Source organism: Osmerus mordax, chromosome 15 (genome assembly GCF_038355195.1).
Source record: "Osmerus mordax isolate fOsmMor3 chromosome 15, fOsmMor3.pri, whole genome shotgun sequence".
In the NCBI taxonomy this organism is placed as follows: domain Eukaryota; kingdom Metazoa; phylum Chordata; class Actinopteri; order Osmeriformes; family Osmeridae; genus Osmerus; species Osmerus mordax.
This window is the reverse complement of record NC_090064.1, coordinates 2268792-2291624: the sequence shown is the minus strand read 5'-3', so window position 1 is coordinate 2291624 and position 22833 is coordinate 2268792. Positions and strand designations below refer to the sequence as shown.

The window sequence follows — 22833 nt, the reverse complement described above, 5'->3', positions numbered from 1 at the left end:
GATGGTATTGAAGGCAGAGTTAAAGTCCACAAACAGGATCCTGACATAGGATGCTGGGGAGTCCAGGTGATGTACGGTGAAGTGGAGGGCCATGTTAACTGTGTCGTCCACAGACCTGTTGGCTCTGTAGGCAAACTGCAGGGGGTCCAGGAGAGGGTCCGTGATGGCTTTGAGGAGTCTTTGAAGACTTCATTACCACAGAGGTCAGTGCGACGGGTCTGTAGTCATTATGTCCTGTTGGCCTTGGCTTTTTGGGCACAGGGATGATGGATCTGCCTCTTTAAAAGTCTGTTAACTTCTCTCTCCTGAATGGAGACAGTCGTCACTGTGGTGGCGGGGAGGCCTCTTAGGTGGGGAGGTGCAGTTCAGGACAGTCCAATTGTCTTTCAAATCTGCAGTGGAACTCTTTCAGGTCGTTTCAGGTTGACCAAAAAGCTATTGAAGTTTCAAACTTTCAGAAATTCACTGACAATTCACTGACAATAGTTTGAGGTGAAAATGGTAAAACCAAAGGCTGTGCAACATGTATGCATAGTCAATAACATTTACATTTAGTCATTTAGCAGACGCTCTTATCCAGAGCGACTTACAGTAAGTACAGGGACATTCCCCCGAGGCAAGTAGGGTGAAGTGCCTTGCCCAAGGAAACAACATCATTTGGCACGGCCGGGAATCGAACTAGAGATTACTTCAGATTACTAGCCCGATTCCCTAACCACTCAGCCATCTGATTCCCGTCGCCAATAAACACTCTGAAACTAATTTGATGATGATGATGATAGGTCACATGACCAAAAAGCTATTGAAGTTTCGAACTTTCAGAAATTCACTGAAAATAGTTTGGGGGTAAAAATTAAAAAAGAAAAGGCGGTGCAACATGTATGCATAGTCAATGAACACTCTGAAATAGATTTGAGGGTGACATGACCAAAAAGCTATTGAAGTTTGAAGATTTATTTTGAATTAAAAAACATTTTGTTAAAACCTGATATGAAAATAAACAAAATAAAGGCTGTGCAATGTGTATGCATACATTTTGAACAGTTAAACATAATTTTTATGTTCCTAGTTCATGTTGTTGAAAAGCTATTGCTATCCCGGCAGTGCAAAAATTACGTTGTGTCCTTGGGCAAGGCACTTCACCCTACTTGCCTCGGGGGAATGTCCCTGTACTTACTGTAAGTCGCTCTGGATAAGAGCGTCTGCTAAATGACAAAATGTAAATGTAAAATGTAAATGTATTGACTTTTGAAATTTTAAATGTGTAATTTGTTGATGGTCCCTAAACATACGCGTTGTTTCGGCAGCCAAACACATACCCCCCTATTTTGACGATCTGAAACGCAAGTACCAAACTGCAAAGCGAAAGTAACTTTGTGGGCGGGACTACGGCTCGGTTGCTATTTTGCTGGCGGGACAAATGACTTTGCGCCTGGCGCAAATCTAAAATGGGTAGGTCCGAAGTAGCTACATTACTAATGGGTTTGGTTTGGGCGTAACGTGCAAAAAAACATGGCGAATAAACCGAATTCTGATTCTGATGGAGATGGGAGAAGAAACCCACCCAAATTAGCTTCGGTTAAACAGGCGTGGGAGAAAATTGGCACAATTGTTACAAATCATGTTCACATACATAGAGATTTCTCATGAAAATCTTTTTATAATCATTGAAGAAATGTAACACGCCATAAATCAAAACAATGTAACGTAGCTTCGCAGAAAGAAGACCCTGGCCTCGCCAGCAGTGTGAACGGACCAAGCTTGCCCCCTTAAAATAGCATCTGAATAATGCGCCATTGACTTTAGACCACGTTTTTCCTGGTCAGTGGCGTAATTGTTTTTCGGAAACTGCAAAATAGCACCAGGGAACGTTTGCGCCGGAACACGCCTCCTTTTTCGCTGAACCGCCCACGGGAGCGCAAGGTAATTTCGACGTGCGTCTGTGGAGGGAAAAGTCAGTTTTGCGTCGAGTGCAAACTAGGAATGATACTTGCGTCGTTGACAAAGTCAATTGCGCTGGGTGCAAGATCGGGCCCATAGGCTTAGCGGCCGGTCTTAGCGGCGCTAAACCCCGGCTAAATTAGCACAATACTGGGCGTCCGAATATCTGTTGAATATCGAACTTCCAACCAACTTCACAACGGTTTTAATGCTCCGATAAAAGTTTAAGGTTGTTATAGCGGATGTTAGTGATCCTCTATTCCCTTGTGTACAGCATGCAGCCAACGAGGCATGTTGTGTTGTGTCTGTATTTTACTTAGGTGAACGTTGTTTACATGCTGCGCATGTCATTGTATGTTCATATTAAGCTAATGTGGTCTTTATTTTCTCGTTATACTGGGGTATATTGAGTTTAGTTTTCACGGTGGATTTGGAGAAGAAGCTTCAAATAAACCTGTAGCAAGAAAGCCACTGTCTGCCAGTGCTTCGAGGGAATTATAGTACACTTGTGATTTACTTGTGTAATAAATACTGTGTTTTAGTTTTACCAATTAAACAACCCGTTGCACTCCAGCCTGCTGCTAACTCTTTACAACCTCATTTAAGACTCATCACTTTGGCACACATCCTGAAATCTCATTACATGTTCTCAATTTCTGTTTCCTTTCAAATTAACATAAACTTTCTGTAGTACAAACAGGTTTCTCAAAAACAAAACATTAAGCTTTAATGCAACTCCCAAATAATACTTCACATGAATGAAACAGTATTGTTATCACCTCTTCCGATAGTCTATAACTGGTCTCAAAACATTCAAACTTCTGCCCTGGAACTTTAGAAATCAACACATCTTTACGTAACTGGTAGAACATGATAGGAGTGTTTGTACCTACATTTTATTCCACAGAAAACGTTGTCAACTTATACCAAGATTAAAACTTCACTGTTCAACATTTGCATTGTTACCAATGAAACAGTTAAATCATTACATTCAGAGTCATAGCACCATTTAGAATTGTAGGGCTGTCCCCGACTAAGATTTTCTTTGGTCGACCAAGACTCGACTAAACACTTCTGAAAATCGACTAATCAAAATTTGAAACGTTTTATTTTCTATAAATGTCACAATGTTTTTCATCAAACCCTTTTGTGTGATGTTTTCCCTCACTGTTTTAAGAGATAATATGAAAGAAATACATACGTAAGAAGGGAGATTGATAACTAGACAAACATAAATGTACAAACATTTTCCCAATCTGACTCAATGTAGCTGCTGGACATTCCAGATTCAGCCACTATAAAATAAGCTAATTACTAATAATAAGTCTCGTGTCACCAGTCCTGTTGTTACAGAATGCCGATATAATACAAAATGCCTGATTGGTTATTATGTAATATCTCTTACAATGTACTACAAATTACAAATATTGTTTGTTTAACATGCAAATCGTCATAGCGCGCTTATCACTGCCTGAAAACTTGCAGCATGCGAACTTACATAGAAGCTGAGTGGGGAACGGTGCAACAGAAAAATATTTTGTTGTCTTGGTCGGAGAAGATAATGTAATTAGATTTGGATCTGATTCTTATAATAGGCATATTCATTTTTCAACCCAGCGCGTTAGCATGAGCGAAGTAGGGCTAGGCCAACTTACGTTTTTCAGGTGGTAGGCTACATCATATTCGATGTCGAACTATGAAAAATAAACCGTTGTTGGCAGAGTTTGCATTCAACGTTTTTTGAGTCACCCGGTACTTTGTAAATGTAAATATTATATTAAGGAAATGCTGCTATACCACAGATATATTTGCCATTTTGACTAATAACACAGACAAAGTAGGCTATGGCAGAGTTTGTAGGTCGGCAGCCAATTGTGCTCGTGCCGTGTGCAAAATACCAAACCAAAACAAAGCGCAGATTAACGAAAGGGAAAACAGTAAAGGCCGCAATATGCTTCTCCGACTCCGTTTACGGATGGGCGGGCTTACGGATACGAACGGATACGGATGGATAGACTGCGTTTATGGTTCTCCGTAAGCTGTGGTTGCTGAAAACAATACACCGCCATAAGAGTAGGTGGCGCAACAGTTTTCTGTAAGTCGTCGTCGAGTGTTTATTTACCTAGGTTATCGAGAAGTCGGAGCAAATTTACAAATTAGCCGCTTCATCAATAAAATACGCACATTCAGCAACTACACTGCCCATTTCTCGTCACATTTTAATTCAGATGCTGATTTACATGTACTGTTTAGCTGGAATATGAATTGTAAAAACTTACAGCGGTCAAAGGATTCTGTTCTTCCTGTTTATCACAGCAACCCCGCCCCTGACCCAAGCGGTTCTTTATACTGACCAATCACAGCCAAGGGGGTATCCGTAACTATCCGAAATTACGACGGATAGTAGAAAATTCAGGAGGTGCACGTCGAGCTCTCTGAGAGCCCTCGGAGAGCTCGGAGAGGGCGTTCCCCGTAGAGGAGGGTGTTCCCATGTGTCCGTTCTTTGGAAAACGGAGAGGCATATAATCGGCCTTAACACCTTTTCTTTTAAATTATATATTTTTAGTTGCTTTATTTGTCTTAAATAGTATAATCTACAATTTCTTTAGAACATTTCGTTAATCCAGCAATGATGACACAAGCGGGAATCAGATCTCACACTGCCATACAGCAGCTCGACTAAAAAAATCTTAGTCGACCAAGAGCATATCGACCAGAAAATCGACTAGTGGACTGAGTGGGGACAGCCCTATAGAATTGTTCATATGTTTTTCAACAAACAAAACGGAACCTCATTCCCAAGACAATTCTCAGTGGGCCTCATTCACCAATATCTTCCTAAGTTATTTCTTACATTTGTTCTTAAGAAAGTTCCTAAGAAAAGTCTACGTGTGATTCATGGCGTGTTCCTAAACAGCAGACTTGTTCTCAGGTGTGGTCTTAGAATGATGAATCCCAATATGTCGTAAGTTGAAAGCTTGTGCCCCGTTGCTCCTATTTGGCATAGGTAAATGCCCCGTTAATTCCCATAAAAGGGCATGAGATGGCAGGGCCGTGTAGCCTGGCTATGCCCTCCTACGTACTTCCGCTCAATTAAGATTTTGCTTCTGTTCTAGGTCTCGCCATGAGGTAAGTAGGTCAGATGTCTCCAGTTAATTTTCTACCGGCCAATCAGCGAACAGAGGGAGTGGCTGAGAACAATGACATTGATGTCGTGTGCTAGTTTGTGTTGAAGTTCAGTAATGGCGGCGGAGAAAGATGCGAGCGAAGCCATTCGTTCCGTTGTGGCAATGCTGCCGAATATCCATAAGCTAAAGCCAGAGCAAGAACAAGTTTTGCTGAGTTTTATTGGTGGCCAATATGTTGGGGCCCTCCTCCCCACGGGGTTCGGGAACAGTTTGATTTTCCAGCTACGGCAGCTAGCTCTGTTACAGTAGTGGTGAAGGAATTGGCGAACGCTAGCGATTGGTTATGGCAGATCAGAGTGGCTCTGGGCAGAATCAATAGTTTTAAACTTCAACAGAGTACCCGCCTACAAGGAAGTCAACGCTTGTCAATGGAGCGAGGCCAGACTCTGTACAAATGAAATGTACGAGAGTCTGGTTAGGACCAGGCTAAGGGCCGTGTGCACACAGAGAAATGTAAAGAAGATGTGGTAAAGACGGTGGAGGCCTCGACAAAAGACAGAAAAACTTTAGTAATTCTGAAGTCGAGGAAGTTAGCGACAAACGACACATCATATTTAATAGCGTCAGCGGTGGATACAAAGCAGTAAATAAAACCGATGCATGGAATGCAATTACTCATGCAGTGAAGGCTGTATCTGGAGAAGTGCGCAGAACTGATGAAGTGAAAAATAAATGGTTTAACCTTGAATTCTGAAGCAAAATAATTCTAAACATAGCCTTGAAGACAGTTGACTGTTACAAATATCCATGAGGACTGCTCTTGTGTCCCAACAGGTACTCGTCACTCTCTGCAAATAAATCGGTATGGTCATGGAAGATGTGTTCCCTCCTCAGGGCACGATCTGCAAAATTTTGCAGCAGCAATAAATACGCCATTGTGTGGTGTTGTCCTAGTGTGCAGAATAAGCCTACATTGGGCCTATAAATACCATGACAAGTCACTTATGATTGGATGGCAAGGTTCCCCGTTAACATAATTTATGTGAATTGAAGGCAAGACACGGCTAGTTTATTGATATAGGCCTAGCAGCGTAAATTGATTTTTTGAGTTTTTTTTGAGTTGTCCCCAAAAGGACAATGTTGCCGCAATTCACACGGCAAGGGATACAACTTGTCAAACCATTACGACAATTTAAAAGCGTAAATTGTAAGCCTACCAAATCTACTTAACATAACTATATGCAGTTAGGCCTACTGATAATTAGCGAAATTTGATGAGCTGTCTGAAACCGCTCTGGCAGTAGCCTATGGCCAATATTCTCAACAGGAGATTGAGAGTAATAGCCCAAAAAAGAACGTGGCAGCAATTGAAAATTGAAGGATAGAATTCAAAACACTGAAGAAGGCCATGGTTAATTGCACTTGATGTGGGCTAATAATGTTTTTGTCTTCACATCATTAACAAAATTAATAAATTACTTCAAAATAACTTTGCCACAATCATTTATTAATTGATAGGCTAAATGCTCAGCTTTAAGATAAAAGGCAAAGATAACCATGACTAAAATGGGGATTCACTGAAATAAGTATTATTGCACAGATCCAGCACAAACTTTCAGATCAGAAGGTGACCCAAACTGTAGCACACTTTGCTTGGCAGAACAGTCATTTAAAATTGCTCAGCATGCCTAAAAATATATAATTATTATATTACGCGTGCATATTTAATCCAAATCCAATTATTACTATTCTGGCTGACAGTATATGGACAGTTGCCCCATATTTCCAGATTTCCAATTAACATAGTCTGCCTCCACAGATCCAGAGGGGGCTTGGACAGTGGCAGACTGTGGCTGTTTGTAGGGTAGGGGTGGAAAGATTTAAAGTGCTGCTACTGCACGACATGGGCTCTCACCAGTGTAACAATGGGAAGTGCTCGTCACAGCCTCACTTTGGGAAACCATGCCCTAGTGGGCACATTCTAGGGGAGACTGTTGGACACAGCATCTAATCGTCTTCTTTGGAAAGGGCACCATTTGGGACACTGTCATGTAGGGGCAGCATAAAGGGCACTTCATAACAGCACCCTTTTCCACTGGAAGTAAGGGCAGGGAACGGGAACAGTCTAATTTAGACCATTGTAAGGGCACCTTATACGGTACTGCATTACATTTTCTCTACTATAAAGGAACTCATGAAGACATGTTTTGAAATGTATAGAGGGCACACTATCATGTATTGCGTTAAGGGGCACTCAAGCAGCTTTCACAATGAGAATGGTAGACAGTAGGGCACTTGGTCTCATTTTTGCCACTCTAAAGAGCATTTTAAAAACGCTTTTTCAACCCTGGGGGCACCAGGCAGTCACCCCCTGAGTCTTCCAGTGGGCCTGGATACAGGGCATGGGGACAGTGTATTGCACCTATAATATTGGGGAAGCCAGAAGGAGAGGATGAAGTAATATAGAGGCTTGTCAACACATAGGGGGTCAGGTGGCTGAGCGGTTAGAGAATCGGGCTAGTAATCAGAAGGTCGCTGGTTCGATTCCCGGCCGTGTCAAATGACGTTGTGTCCTTGGGCAAGGCACTTCACCCTACTTGCCTCGGGGGAATGTCCCTGTACTTACTGTAAGTCGCTCTGGATAAGAGTGTCTGCTAAATGTAAATGTAAATGTAAATATAGGCTACTTTTAACAATGAACATGCTTTATACAATTGAATAAAAAGTCTCCTTGATTCTTTGTGTTTCAAGATGACCTGGAAAACTGATGATAATATTCAGGTACTGCTTTGGAGCAAGGTATAACCTTCATATTTCCCGGCATAGTTGCCTTTGTTAAACCTTTTTAAGTCACCAATCATTTTCAAGAATGTCCCACATGTAAAGACACACAGAGATGCAGACAGACTGAACAGTGGTCAAGGCTTGGCTACAGTGAGTTTGCTTCCTTGTCAGTGATTCCAGCAGACTACATATTCTAGGCCTACCTACTTACATACACTGCAGTCTACTAGGCTACCCTCATTTCTATTATAGTCTACTACTCTCCTTTCTACTACTTTCTACGAAGGATGATAGGCTGCTCTTATGTGTTCACTGCCATCCTTAAGAGTTGCTTAAGTGTTTTTCTATGTATATATTTTTAAAGAATGATAATAACATTTATCTAGATAAACTATGCTGGGCCTGCTGAACTCTTCCACAGATACTGGTTAGGGAAGCATTACTTTTGTCTCTGAAGACCCTTGGGGCTGGTGGGATAAACACTCTTTGTATAATCTGAGCACCTTCATCCACCACAGGGTTGTCAAAGAACGGATACGCCATAATTGATTGTAACTTGTCTAGACGCTCTGCTTAGTTTCTAAGGCCTTATTTTATGTCAATTAACAAATGGCTTTTGAAAACAGCTAAAGTGACATTATTTCTTAACTTGTTTATTTAAATTAATATATGTTTTGGAGATGAAGTAAACACATAAATCAGTCATGTTTGCACTTCAAAAAGTCTGAATTTACATTTCCGAACACGGACTAAAGTGCTTTGTGCGCAGGAATTTACTCGCCGGAACTGTATTTTGAGATTCTGTTTCCGCCTGTTTGAAATTGTTTGAAATTTTTGTTTAGCTTGACTTTTAGCCTGACACGGATCAGGCTAGTTCCGAAGTATAAGTTACATTGGTTACGTAGCTAGAACTAAAATAAGCCACCTTAATGGAACAGAACTCTCGTTAAAGTAATCAACATTGATGGAACACCCCCCAGAAGTGTAAGTGTAGTGTGTATTTATTAAAACAAACAAACATATAATTATGTGTAAAATAATGAAAATTATTAGTTGCAAAATTATAAAGGACAGAAACTTTCATTTTTAATTAGAACGGATGAAAACGGTATAATTACTTATTTTGCCCAAACATGTCAGCTCTCAATTGTATGTAAGAATGCTCTTGGGTGTACGTAAATTCTGTTCTTACCTAAGAACAAATCCCAAATAAGAAAACATTGGTGAATGCCAGAATCTTCGTGAAAACTGCGTAAGTCCAATTTTCTGAAACGGATGCCATGATTGTGTGTGCATGGTGATTGTGTAATCTTCTTGTGAATTTACATAATTGTGGTGACACTTCCTGCATATCTCTCAAGACAGTCTCATCCACATAATACCTTTCCTTATGTTAAGACATCTAGCATGGCTGCCTCTTTTGCTGCCACATCTGCTTTAAATCAATGTTATCAGTATGAACTTCTAGTAGAGCAAACAAATTCTTTATAATTGATATCTTCCCTTGTAGAGGTGATCATCCCCTTATTTATTAATTGTTGAGCAAACGCATGTATAACAAGACAATACATCATCATTTGATATTCAACTCCTATTAGACATGCTTAGAAATCAGTTTCTTTGTTCCCTTATTTAAACTAAATCAACTGTTAGTCTAATTTCTTTCACTCCAAAAAAACAATTTTCTGTCTTTTAAAACTGTTAAGATTAAGACCTATATTGTTTCAGATTCCTCTATTTTACCAAGTCATACCTCTTTTTGTCAAAGATATGATAAAAACCATTGTCATTATCCCAAACCAGAATAGAATCGGTATGCTTCTTAAATGAAATATAGACCAAATAATTTTCTTAATGTAGCTATTAACCAAACATTTTTCCAACTATATTTTCTATATAGGTGAGATAGGTAGAACTTCATGAGTTTTTTGCTGCACTTCAAAACAGTCAGTTAGCTCCAACTTTATCATAACCACAATTTATCAGACTTGATGAGTCTTCCCAAATTATTTCAGAACAAATGTTATAATAACCCTCTTTATGCACTAATACCATCTATTAATACAACCGTATCACAGACTAACTATTTATACCAAACATTGTGCCAGGCTTTGATAAAACTCTCAAACAAAACCTAAAATCAAATTACCATCAAAATCCAAATTAAAGTACATTTTAGTTATTTTCTCTTTCTCATTCTTAACCAAATTGCATCTAATACCTTTATCAAAGTTCTTAAAAACCCCATATTTGACTATTTTAACTTCAAATGTTAGCCCATATACCTTCAAAGTAGCCTATATGCATAGTTCCCTTTTCAGAACATCAAAGTGTCAATCATCTCTGTTCTCTTGCATTATTTCATAAACGTTCATGATCCACTCTAAACCAATCTTTCATGTAACTTTCTAATAACTTCCTCATAACTTTTCACGTACATTTCCTCAAACCAAAATAAAACATTTGTGAAAAACACAGCGCTTTAAAATAACCCAAACTGGAAAAATGACATAAATTGATTCCATGTCAATGGATATTTGATGTGCACGTGGTTATTAAAATCAGATGTAGATGGTTATAAAGTTACATTTTCAAATGTCTAGATGTTACTGCATTTATATCCTCGGAATCATCTTCAGTGATTTCCACATACTCTCCTTTCCAACATGGAAAACAATTACCCATGGTTAAATTCACAATAGGAATTTATATATTTTATATATTTCGCGGTTTATATTTCAACGCTAGCTTAACACTACTTTGTCTAGCCAATGAAAATACACGATCATGTGTGACGTGATCTGTAGTCGAGGGGAGGAAGGGATGGGAGCTAGCAAACTTTGAGAAGAGTTCAACAAAACATCCAGCAGGTGGTGGTATACAGTCAAATTGAGATTTTATCGCATAGTTTGGAGATGTTGAAGCGTGATATCTTATTGTGGAGGACATAACTACGTCCCCGGATATGTTGACAGCATTGATGGTCAGTTTGGTGACCCTGGATCAAGTTAATATTCCCGTAAAAACAGCAGCGGCGAGTGTTTACTACGAGGATAGAAGTGCGGCCCCATAAGTTCCCATAACACACAAGGTTGGAGATGTTGAAGCGTGATATCTTTAACATGTATAGATTACAATTCCCAATTCATCAGCAATAACAATCAGTTATTATGTCAATTTCAACCAATATACACTTACAGGACAGGATCCATTGTGACTTTAGTGCACAACTTCACACCAGAGTTTTTCATCCGACTATATATTAACCAGTGATTAGTCTTTAACGACCTCACTGCGCTAGTTTTTCTCTATTTAGAACATATTAGTAAAAATAACGTGCAGGTTGAGGGGGTACATGCGTCCGGATTGCGTCCCGAGGGGGGGGGGGGGGGGGGATCCGGCTCAAAGGACCAATTTGGTAGGATCATTTCTTTATCAAGTAATGCACAGAGTCGTCGGATTCAAAGAAAGTACAATAGTTTAATGCTTGCCGGCAAGGATACAAAATCTGATCACAATACAAAGTTTGTCTGCTAGCATTTTGTGCTAGCTACCTATTTAAACAGACACGCTCTTGACAGTCACTGGTTAAAACAATGCATGCAAGTGTTCCATGGCTCTTCTTTCATTTGCTCCCTTGCATAGACCTGGCGCGCGTGTGTATGCGTGTTTACGTGTGTGCGTCCCTTGCAATGGACATTTACAACATCAACCCTAACCCTACCCCCACTAGGTGACAAGCAAATGGTCACCAGACCTCAGTCCTCCTTCTAGCTCTGTCAAAAAGTATCTCCTTTAAACAAACAATCCCCCCTCTTCTTAGTCCTTAGCCCCAAGATAATGGTCTTGTATGTTTACCCAGAGTTCAGATTTGGGGGTAGGCCTCCTCGCTCACAAGCTAAACACAGTATCATTTAATACAGAATAAAAGTGTTACACCTTCAATTTTTCCAACAGTCATATGAGTTTAGATAAAATGTCCAATTTATATAATCTAATGATTTAGTGTGCTTGGAATAAATCAATGAAGTAATTTTTTTTTTTTTTTACTAATGTGTTTTTGTAATAATATAAGATGTATTGTTTTTTATGGTGACTTTTTAACATTCTGTCAAGGGTCTACACATTAAGTATAGCCATATTGGATAATTCTGGCACAATTACATTTATGATATTCAATAATGTGCACTGCCCCTGTAAATAAATACAATTATAATTCATCATGGCCGATCAAGCGCTGTTTGCTCACTTTATTGCTGACAAACTGGTCTTGAATTGTTTTTGCATTAGAACTGAAATTTGTCATTTTATGTAGTCTGTCAATAAAGGCGAATAATAAATTGGTAATTTTATGTCTTGGGCTGTAACTCTCTCTCCAAAGTGCAGATTGATTGAAGAGGCGGACAAAAACACTTTCTTCAACAATAGTATTGCAGTCTGTCAATGAAGGCAATTATTTAATTAATTGGTACTGTTTGGTCCGATATTGAGTATTAGCAAAACTGAAGGTGTCAGAATAAACACAAAACATACGTCAGGTTGTCGTGTGTGAGTCTGGCCAATCATGAAATAGCTGTGTTGTCCTCAGAGCTTGTGCATTTGCTTTGGAGAAGATTGGCTGGCTGACCCAGCCGGCTAATCTCAAATCTCTCTTGCGGTACTTTGATGACATACATCACAGTGACGTGACGTTGGCACCATCTCAAGTCGAACAACATTTCTAACTGGAATGCACTGCTTCAAGTCAGCCACCTATCTGTGCCGCCGGCACTGCATGAAGTCGAACACACCTATTGATGCATTCATGGTTTACTAGCTCAAAAGATTAAGAAATCCTGTGCACAATGCAATACCCTAGATTACCCTTAGGCTACTCTATTTAGTTCCTACATACACAACAAAAAGGAGGCTATTCTAATCATCTTTCAGGCTAGATATGCCGCCTACTTGATTTATCATGCGCTACTGCCCTTGCGTAACCCGCCATTCACACTGGAAACTAGAGTCCCAATGTTACAATAATAGCCTACATAAAACCAAAATACACATTTGGGTTGATGTAAGCATCAACATGTAAGCTAACATCAAGTAAGCCTATAGCCTAGAATTTCCAAACAAATTACACATGGCTTTCATTTTTGCAATACTTGATAATACAAAAAATGAAGAACATTACATGTTCTGCCAGTATAACTGGATTTAATTATATCATTGAATGTTTATGATGTCCCTGTTTCTTTATACTTTTGACTGGGGACAACAACGCAATCTTTTCATCCGACTATCGACCAACTGCAGTCTAACGCTGCGTGTCCACTACAGCGACGCAAATCGCCTGCCATCGCTTGCCTTCCCACAGTCTGACCCACTCGGGGGCGTGTCAGACAGATGAATGCAGAGTTGTAGTTCCCTAAGGTCACTCAGTTTGTATAACGTCATGGCCAAGTGTACAGACTTGGGTTTACGTACTCACAATGTCAATCAAAATACACCTTTTACATACATGTAAAAGGTGTATTGCATCTAGCCAGCAAAAAATGTATTTGCTGGCATTTACATAAAGTTGAGAATATCTCAGATTGAATCACGTCACTACCCACAATGCACCACGCAAGCCATTCACCTGGCTCCATTAAAAATAAATGGAAAGCATTGCGTCGCTCGCATCGCGTTACTGTAGTGGACACGCACTGTAACACGCAATGTGTTTGACATCCTTTAGCCAATAAATTACATTTTGCTGAATGATTGAAGGGCTAGACAACAAACACTCTAATTAAATAATCACAATCACATAAATACAACACAGAAATAAATGACAGATCGACAAAGGCATGTTTATTTTCCAACCGTGCCTTTGCTCCGTGCAAGAAGCGGCATCTAGTGACCATTACGTGTCAGTAACAACATCCCTGTCTGAAGACTCAGCCTAACCGCGCTTCTAGTAGGTAAAACCGTCTTGGCGCTTCTAGTGTTAATGCAATGTCTCCATTATATAGTACATTTGACCCTGGGAATGTCAAAGTAACCTCAAACGTGTTTACGTTTTTGCTATTATTAATATTAAAAACAAACATGACATTTGGGGGGTATTAAACTGTCTCAAATGCAGAAACGTACAGAGGAATGGATCAAATCCTGTGCAAACAGCCTTGTCATAAAGTGGGGATTTTAGGTATTTTGGCTCAATATTTCTGCTTGGACACCTAATGATCCAATTAAAAACAAAGCTTCTTAGATCCCTAATCATTAATAAGACTGACAAATACGATAGGGATCCACTGCAAAGCTGCTTGAACCCTTAAACACACACACACCTGCAAACACACATCCGCACACACACAAAAAGAGAAGACTGCTGCTGCAACACTGGTCTATAGTTTTTGTATCCTGCCCTCTACAGGCCAACAGGTCTGACCTGACCAGGAAGGAGAGAGAGATGTGGAACATCAGTCTGCAGGGCCTGATTCACTTGGGTGCAATAATCCTGGTGGATGTCCTTTTCCACTTCATGTACATCTTGACCATACCCACTGACATGAAGCTGCTCAAGCACCTCTCAGACTGGGCATTAGGTGTGTGGAAGATTCTGCTCCCATGGGACAGATTCATTTGACTGTTTTGATAAATGTGTGTATGCACAGGTCTTTCTCATTTAATCTGCAGACCATATGACATCACACAATGTAACAAAGCAATGTATGTTTGTTAACGGGGGCATGTTTCTTTTTCTCATTTCACTGGAACATAGAAGGCACCAGGGCTGGAGTGGGTAATCGGGAGAATTCCCGGTGGGCCACTTCACTTTTGGGCCGGTCAAGGATTTTTTTCTTCTATTTGTCACGTTAGTCTATCTTCTCCTAAAGTATGCTACACACGTTTCGCATTCTGACACCACAGAATGGGTTGAACCATGTGAGGGAGTTCTCAACTCCCAAATAGAGTTGGTTGGGTCCTTAGCCCGTCTTTTCCTAAAAGTTTTCTTAGGCTACCGATAGCTGGGCCGGGCGGCCCTACCGTAATGATACGCGTCAGGGAGGATGGATGGGAGGAAGAGGCCAAGAGGGGCTGAAAAAGCCAGGTTGAAAAAAACAAAAACATTGGAGGAGGATTCTGCCAAATGTGCCAAGCTTACTGATTCATTTTCAAGAGGACAAACACAAGTGACAAGTGGTATTGAGACATAGACCTAATGATTAGCATTAGCAACGTAATTGTGTGGCGACCTGGGGAAACCCTTCACATGGTGAAAATTGGACTCTCTGGGTGGTAAACATCTTTGGAATCCATAAACTTTCCTGAATACAAATCTGTTTAGATCAATCGGATATCTTTATCACAACTGAAGTTACATCATTTTAATGTTGACCTGTGTCAAAAAGTGATAAGGGAGAAAACTGCATTCAAAGATTCCACTCCATTTAATTCTAATTCTATTGTGATGCATGAGGGAAACACCAACACTCAACTCGACTGTTTCAAACAGATTGTCAATCTGTTTACCTTAATAACTTCTCAGCAAGTTATTTTTAAGTTTAACAGCCTGACTTCATTGATTGTTGTTTGGGGCTGCTGCAGCACTCAAAAGAGCAGACAAACTGAGCATTTGATTTGACATGGCTTGAAACTCTTGCTAGCTAACATGTCCAAAAAACGTTGAAATTAACTGTAAGTAATCATATATTTTTTGTACATTACAATTAAGTTTAGGGTGTTAACTATACAAAACATAAAAAATCTCAATTTTGACAGAAAACAGATTTTTGATATTTTTTGGCTTATAGCCAACAATGAGCGGCCACAACGTCCAATGGGTTCTTGCATACCGCCACACAATTATTCGGCTAATATCGTTGTAGCGTTGTCAACCTATTCGCCAGCAAAATATTAAATTTTATTAAAATATTAGCCTTTTGGTATACAAAAAAAAGTGGGCCGGTCTTGGGCCTGAAAGATCAATATTAAATGTAATAAAAATATTAGCCTTTTTGCATCATCCAATATATGATTAAAAAAAAGTCGCCTGAAAAGTGGCCCCACTACGGGCCTGGAAGGCACTATGCACTATACACTTGGTGCAGGTGTAAAACTTGATTCAATTCATGTGCTTTTTTATCAGCTCCAAACGTTTAAATTCCAAAATAATGATAAGCCTTGAATGGTCCGCCAAGTATGAGGTTTTATTGTGCATTCGATTATCTTGATCAAGCAGGGCAAACATTTTATTCAAAGCCTTATATTACATACACGGACGCAGTATGTTCGAAGAGAGCATTAACAGAATTGGTCATAATAAAAACATTTTGTACTGCTGGTGTGTTGAATCTTGTATGTTGAAGTTAGTAGTAAGTAACAAAAGTAGGTATCAATATAACATTTACAAAAGCGCATTCATCAATAATCAGTGTTGCCACAGTTACTTTGAAAAAGTAACTTAGTTACGTTACAGTTACTTGATTTTAAAAGTAACTTAGTTACTTTACAAGTTACTTGATTTTAAAAGTAACTAAGTTAGATTACAATTTACTTTATTAGTTACATTCAGCAGCTGCCGACAACACCCCCGCCACCTCAACATAAAAATAGGTGCGTTATGAACTCGAACACACCTATTGACAACCGTCTCTATAATTTTGACTGTGCAGTGCTGCGACTCCAAATGTTTCTTCAAATTTGACGTTGTGTTTTTGTAGCTTGATAGCACTTTGTCGCCACCAGCACAGAGTGTACAACGAACCTTGATATTTCCATCTTTAGCTGACAAATACTCAAAATAGTGATTGTATTTCCAACTCGAAAATGCGCATCTCTCTCTCTCCTGCTACATTGTTGTTTGTGTCGCTGAGTGGTAGGTCTATGTATATACACGTGACTTGACCCTCGTGCTGAAAACGTTACCGGCATCACTGTCAATAACGATGAACAGCATTCATATTAATTGTAATCAAAATATATGGTCACACATTATACCAATAGTTGAATCTATTCTTAGTTATTTCTTTACTTAAGTATAGGTTTCTAGACTAAGAGAAGACTAAGACAATTCAACAAAGATCTCCATTTAAATTTGGGGTGGGGTCTAGGACTTTGCTTAATTAATGTCTGGGAAACTGAGCTTTAAAGCGAAACTGAACAACTAAGCCTCATGAGGTGACATTTTATGTGGTAAATTAAGGTTTGCGAAGCCTTGAAAGAAAGGAAATTGAAATGACCACCATAATCCTAACTCAACCGATGCACGAACCAGGTATTTTGTGATGTATGCTGTTTGAAGTACAAACCAACCACAGCGATTGTGCTATAAGGAGTCCAAAAGCTGTGTACTGGAATAAAACTTGTTCTTGCATCCGTTGAGAACAGAGACTCGGAGGTGACATGTACAAAAAATAATAATTGTGCACGTTTTAGTAATTGTTCCCTTGTTTTAGTTCAATCTTGCCCATGTTTAAGTAATTCATTCCCTCGTTTTAGTTCAATCGTGCGCACGTTTTACTAATTCTTTTCCCTTGTTTTATGTCTATGTTACTACGAACAGTAGTTCATAGCAGTTCAAGTCGGCTTGAGCAAATTACCGGAAATTATTGGAAAATCACCTTTCATGCACTTGTCTGTGAATTACAGTCCCTGTAAAGTGACAATACAATTGTTTGTCACACCACAGAAAAACGTCTTCCTAACCACACAGCCAAATTTGAATGATAACAAAAATCACCAAGTAACAAAACTGTATTGAAAATCAAAGTCAAAATATTGAAAATAATTTGCAGTTTTCTTGGATCGCAAACCCTGAGGTCTCTGAAACCACACCCACTCGCGGGAAATGATGTGTGCCTGAACTGCTTGTAGATGGTTGCTCGTCATTTGTATCTTCCTCTTGGCCACGTGCTCCTCCTTGTACGTAGTTCTTAGAAATACAAAGAAACGCTTGAATCTAAGTTATGACACATTTGAGTTTGCTAACATTAGCAATAATGTCAGCTAGTTCGAGGTGTATGCGTTGGCTAACTATTACATTAGCGCACATTTCCCGTATTTAAGAATGATTAAACATGGACTTTCCTGCAAGTGATGGACATCTCGCAGTTTCTTCTTCTTTCTTTTCTCTGCTCTTGACTCCTGCTGTCTTTTCGAGGCTATTTCTAAAAAAGTTGACTTAGCCTGAGCATCTGAGCATTCCACCCAGCTGCTAGTCCAAGCACTTGTCCTCTCAAAGTTGGAACGCGGGGGCCTGTCTGGTCTACAATCTACCCAGACGCTCCCATGTTACCCCGCTCCTCATCTCCCTCCACTGGCTTCCCATCATGGCCCGTATCAGATTCAAGACTCTAGTACTGACCTTCCGAGCGGTGAACGGGACTGCACCCGACTACATCAAGTCTCTCCTCCAGCCTTGCACCCCCCCCCCCCCGCCACCTACGGTCTTCTTCTGACAACCATCTGGTGGTCCCACCGCTCAAGAGCACCCGGTCCCAACACAAGCTCTTCTCCTGTCTGGCCCCCCAATGGTGGAATCAACTCCCCACCTCCGTCAGGGACACTGACTGTCTCCCCACCTTCAAGAAAAGGCTCAAGACGCACTTGTTCCGGGAGTACAACGGCACTTAGGAATGCTTGGCTGGACCTGATGTTAGTTTCCTCCAGGTTCACAATGACTCGTATTGAGAGACTTGTTGCTCTTGATGGTTAGTTGTAACGGTTTCAAATTCTTGTACTCGCTGTGAAATATTTTTACTGTTGATTGTTTTTTTTCTACAGGTACACTCTTGTGGGGAGTTTCATGTTGTTCAATTGTAACTTGTTTAACTGCATGCTCTTATGGTTCTTCCCTTTGGCACTTATTTGGTTTTCCACAATGTATGCTTCATGTTTTGGCTGCTCGCAATGTTTGGGGCTATCTCGTTGTTATGATCATTGACCTATGCTCTTTTGTAAAGCTCTCTCTTGGAAGTTGCTTTGGATAAAAGCGTCTACTAAATGCATAAATGTAAATGTAAGCCTATTGTCAAACTTCGTCAGGTGCAATCCAACAGACCATACGGAAGGGCACCCATGGGGAGCTTGGGAAGTTAAGTGTGTGTGTGTGTGTGTGGGGGGGGGCGGGGGGGGCGGTCTCCATCGTTACTTTCTTGAGCAATTAAATATCTCGTGTTCTGCCTGTATTGTGATATACATGCCTAAAAAGTTCCTAATATTTATATACAGAAATACTATCTGCATTATAATTATTAAGACTATGATGATTTTTCATTAGGCTATTTTTGGTGCCCCCTCAGCACTTGGTGCCCTATGCACAGCACGTAATGCGCGTTGTGGGAGCGGCGGCACTGGTCAAATACCGCTATAACAAAAAGGTTAGCCTACAACCAGAGCCCGTCTACGGAGAGCCTGTCCACTCACTATTAAACCCCATTGTACCGAACTTGGTTGCAGTTCCACCAGAGTTCCACCGGGGGTAATCGCCGGCATGAGGCAATGAGTGCAAAATGATTGGGAGTCTATGGAGCAAGACGGCTAAATTTGTCTCTTTCTCCTGATTGTCGTTGAGAAATCTCAGATTTGATTGTAGTTTTTGCAAGTTCAACATGGATTATAGGTCGAAAGTTGAATGAACGAGGACTTATGTCCAGTGGTGTAGGCTAGTGGTAAAATTAGAGGTGGGTAAACTATGAATTTTATTATTTATTTATTATTACGTTTCATTAGGCCTATTTAGATGGAACCGGGAAGGTTGGCTTGTACCTGCATCATCGTATTTGAAAGCACGTTATTAATAGTAGGCTAGCGTTTGTCCCTGTCTTAATGTGATGTTGTGCGAACCAAAACAACGTTTAAAAACGTGAATTGATCGTACTCTGTACTTGAGGCCTTTTGCGGGAATCTGTGGGAGTGGGAGCACTTGATGGCACTCGCCTGATATCCATGGCTAACAAATCCATTCCGAACAGGTAGGCAGGCAGGCTAATCCACAACGCAAGGCTGTAGCCATGGAGTCAATATTTGGGGGGACGAATTACATTTTTAATGATAATTTCGGACAGCGTGCGTGTTGTAGCGTAGCACATAGCACAAATTTTTATATAAATATATTGGGGGTGACATTTTGACCAGATTTGAATATTGGAATTTGAATATTATGATTACGGCCTTGCCACAACGTGTATGTGTTTACATACTTAGTGGATCCTGAGGCCTGTTCCATAAAGGCCGCTCAAAAAAGTTAGACTTAAAGTCCCAAACCTGACTTGCATTAGACTAATTAGTCAAGCGGGGCTAAAGCGGTTCCATAAAGGCCAATTTCAGCTCACGCACTCTTACTAATTCAAGTCAGATTTAAGTAGTCAAGATAATTGCACGTGCACCCTATTCTTAAGCAACCCGAGAGGTAAAACATGGACCATACATCCACCACGGCAAAAGCAATGCACAAGGCCACGTGACTTCTTCCAGAAACAATGTTCCCTTTAAATCGTGTACAATAGAAGCTCCCTCATCCACCGCTTCATCAAAATAAAATGACTCGCTATGATTGACGTGAACGATAGGCTACGTAGGTCGCATAACTTTGTAACATGGTTTTTGTGTCGGGGAAATGAAAGGTATGGATTTAGGTTTGTTTTGCAATTGTAGGCTACTGTTAACAATATATAGCTATGATAATTATACTTGGATAATTTAGATTGAGATATAGGCCTATGCCTGATGCCTAAACATTTTAAATCACAAACTACCATAGCCATACATTTAACGGCTATGGTGTATAGCCTATATCAAAGCATTGTTCATCATTGTTTAATGCATTAAGCTAAATGTTGTAGCCTATGCTATTTAAGTTGATTTTCTATAAATGTAGCCTACATATTGAACTGATGAGAATAAGAAAATGAGAATGTCCGTGGTAAATCATCGTTTTCCCGTTGGGTCAGTGTTACAGGAACGTCTGGTTAAGCAAGAACACGGTCTAGACAGTTAGCCTGACCCGGACCAGGCTAGTTTCGAAGCACAAGTTACCATAGTAACCGAGTTCGAACTACGTTGAGCTAGCTTTATGGAACCGAATGAACTAGAAATTAGTCAGACTAACTGACATAAGTCTGGCTTATTCGGTAAACTCGCTTTATGGAACAGAACTCTGATTGGTGTCGCTGCCGCAGCCGCCACGCATTGATTGGAGGGTCACAGACCATATACAGCGCAGATGAAATGATTCAGACTACAGCGTTTATATGTTCATCAATATGAAAATTAGGCTTTGGTGTTTTAAAATGACACCAAATTTATTTCGGATTCTTCTAACGGCAGAATACAAGGCGCAGGGAACTTAGAGGTGCGTAAACGCGCATAAACGCTTTATAGAGTTAGATAAACGCACTTTGGAGGTGGGTAAACGCCATTTCCGAATTTCGGGAGGTGCGTAAATGGCGTTTACGTGCGTTTAGCCTCCACTACATCCCTGCTTGTGTCCTTTCGATTTCTTACAGGGTGAGGCGTTGTTGCCCCTAACATGCTAGAATTCTGATAATGAATGCTGATTGTATGACGTCATTGACATTTTAACCCTTGTGCTGCCTTCGGGGCACATGACCCAAAGGTTCATAACGAACCATCGTTGTGTTTACCCAATTTTACCCAATACAAAAACAAATAAAAATAATTTTCTTTTAACTATTGCAATGTGGGGGGTCTGAGACAGCCCGACAGTTAAAAGAAAATGCTTCACCTTGTTTTTGTAGGAGGTAAATTTGTCGCAATACGACGGTGGGTCACAATGACTGATGGGTCAGAATGACCCGAAGATAACACAAGGGTTAAAAGGCTTTTTACATTTACATTTTAGCAGACGCTCTTATCCAGAGCGACTTACAGTAAGTACAGGGACATTCCCCCGAGGCAAGCAGGGTGAAGTGCCTTGCCCAAGGACACAATGTCAGTTGGCATGACCGGGAATCGAACTGGCAACCTTCGGATTACTAGTCCGACTCCCTCACCGCTCAGCCACCTGACTTTTTAGAACAAAAAAGCTACTTTTAACAAATCTAACACCCAGCAGTGTGTGTTTTCTTGGCCTCCTCTTTCGAATGCAACATTCAAATTACTAGACAAAAAATTATATCCTGAGAAAAGTGGATTTTGAGGGTATAGCTCCATAGACCTCCATTCATTCTGCACTCACTGGTGAGCGCCCTCATATGGAACCAGAGTGGAACTGCAACCAGTTCAGAAGCCGGAAGTTTCCTGAGAGTGGCAGTTCTCCCCATATTAGACATTCTCTGACTACAACAAAAACTTCAACCAAAATGGATGCTCCTAGCAGGATTGGCTTTACACGGACATATAAATGTGAGCTTACAGAGCCAGAATCAAATTCAGAGGACATTGACCGGCTACCCGGGAATCAATCTCGTCCTCGGTCTGCAACCAAATGGTATTTTCTTACCTCTGTTTTAGGCAAATTAGCAAGCTAGAGTAGCATGTTATCGATATGTAACTAGCCAAATAACGTTAGGCTATCAATAAATAACAGTTCATTAGTTTAAATAAAAGCTTATGCTCAAATTTCACTAATTCATTTTTCAAGAGTTTACTAGTAAACTATGGATTGAACATATGTTTGATAACACATTGAAACATGCTAGATTGTAAGAATAAAGTTTGTGTTCTTACATTTAGTCATTTAGCAGACGCTCTTATCCAGAGAGGCTTAGTACAGGGACATTCCCCCCGAGGCAAGTAGGGTGAAGTGCCTTGCCCAAGGACACAATTGATATTTGTATTACAACTCCTTTACAATGGTTAGCCTCGGTCGGCCCATGGACCCTAAATTTAGCATTAGCCTAATAAAGACACAGCCTAATATCGATCCATTTCTAGTTTAACACACTCCAACTTCTGTTGTGAACACACATCAACATGTCCACTTTATAGTCATGCCACCAAGAGCTAATAATGACAGAGGAATTACAGTGAATAACTTAATTTACAA

The 22833-nt window shown here is 40.2% G+C and overlaps 1 protein-coding gene across 1 annotated transcript in view; it reads left to right on the top strand.

Annotated features, from left to right (window-relative positions):
- The window catches only part of hhatlb (hedgehog acyltransferase like, b), a 128350-nt gene that overhangs the window by 32822 nt on the left and 72695 nt on the right, over positions 1-22833 (top strand). Inside the window, exon 7 of the mRNA XM_067251825.1 lies at positions 14257-14428. Coding sequence (XP_067107926.1) covers positions 14257-14428 — 172 coding nt within the window. The remainder of the gene's footprint in view (positions 1-14256; positions 14429-22833) is intronic.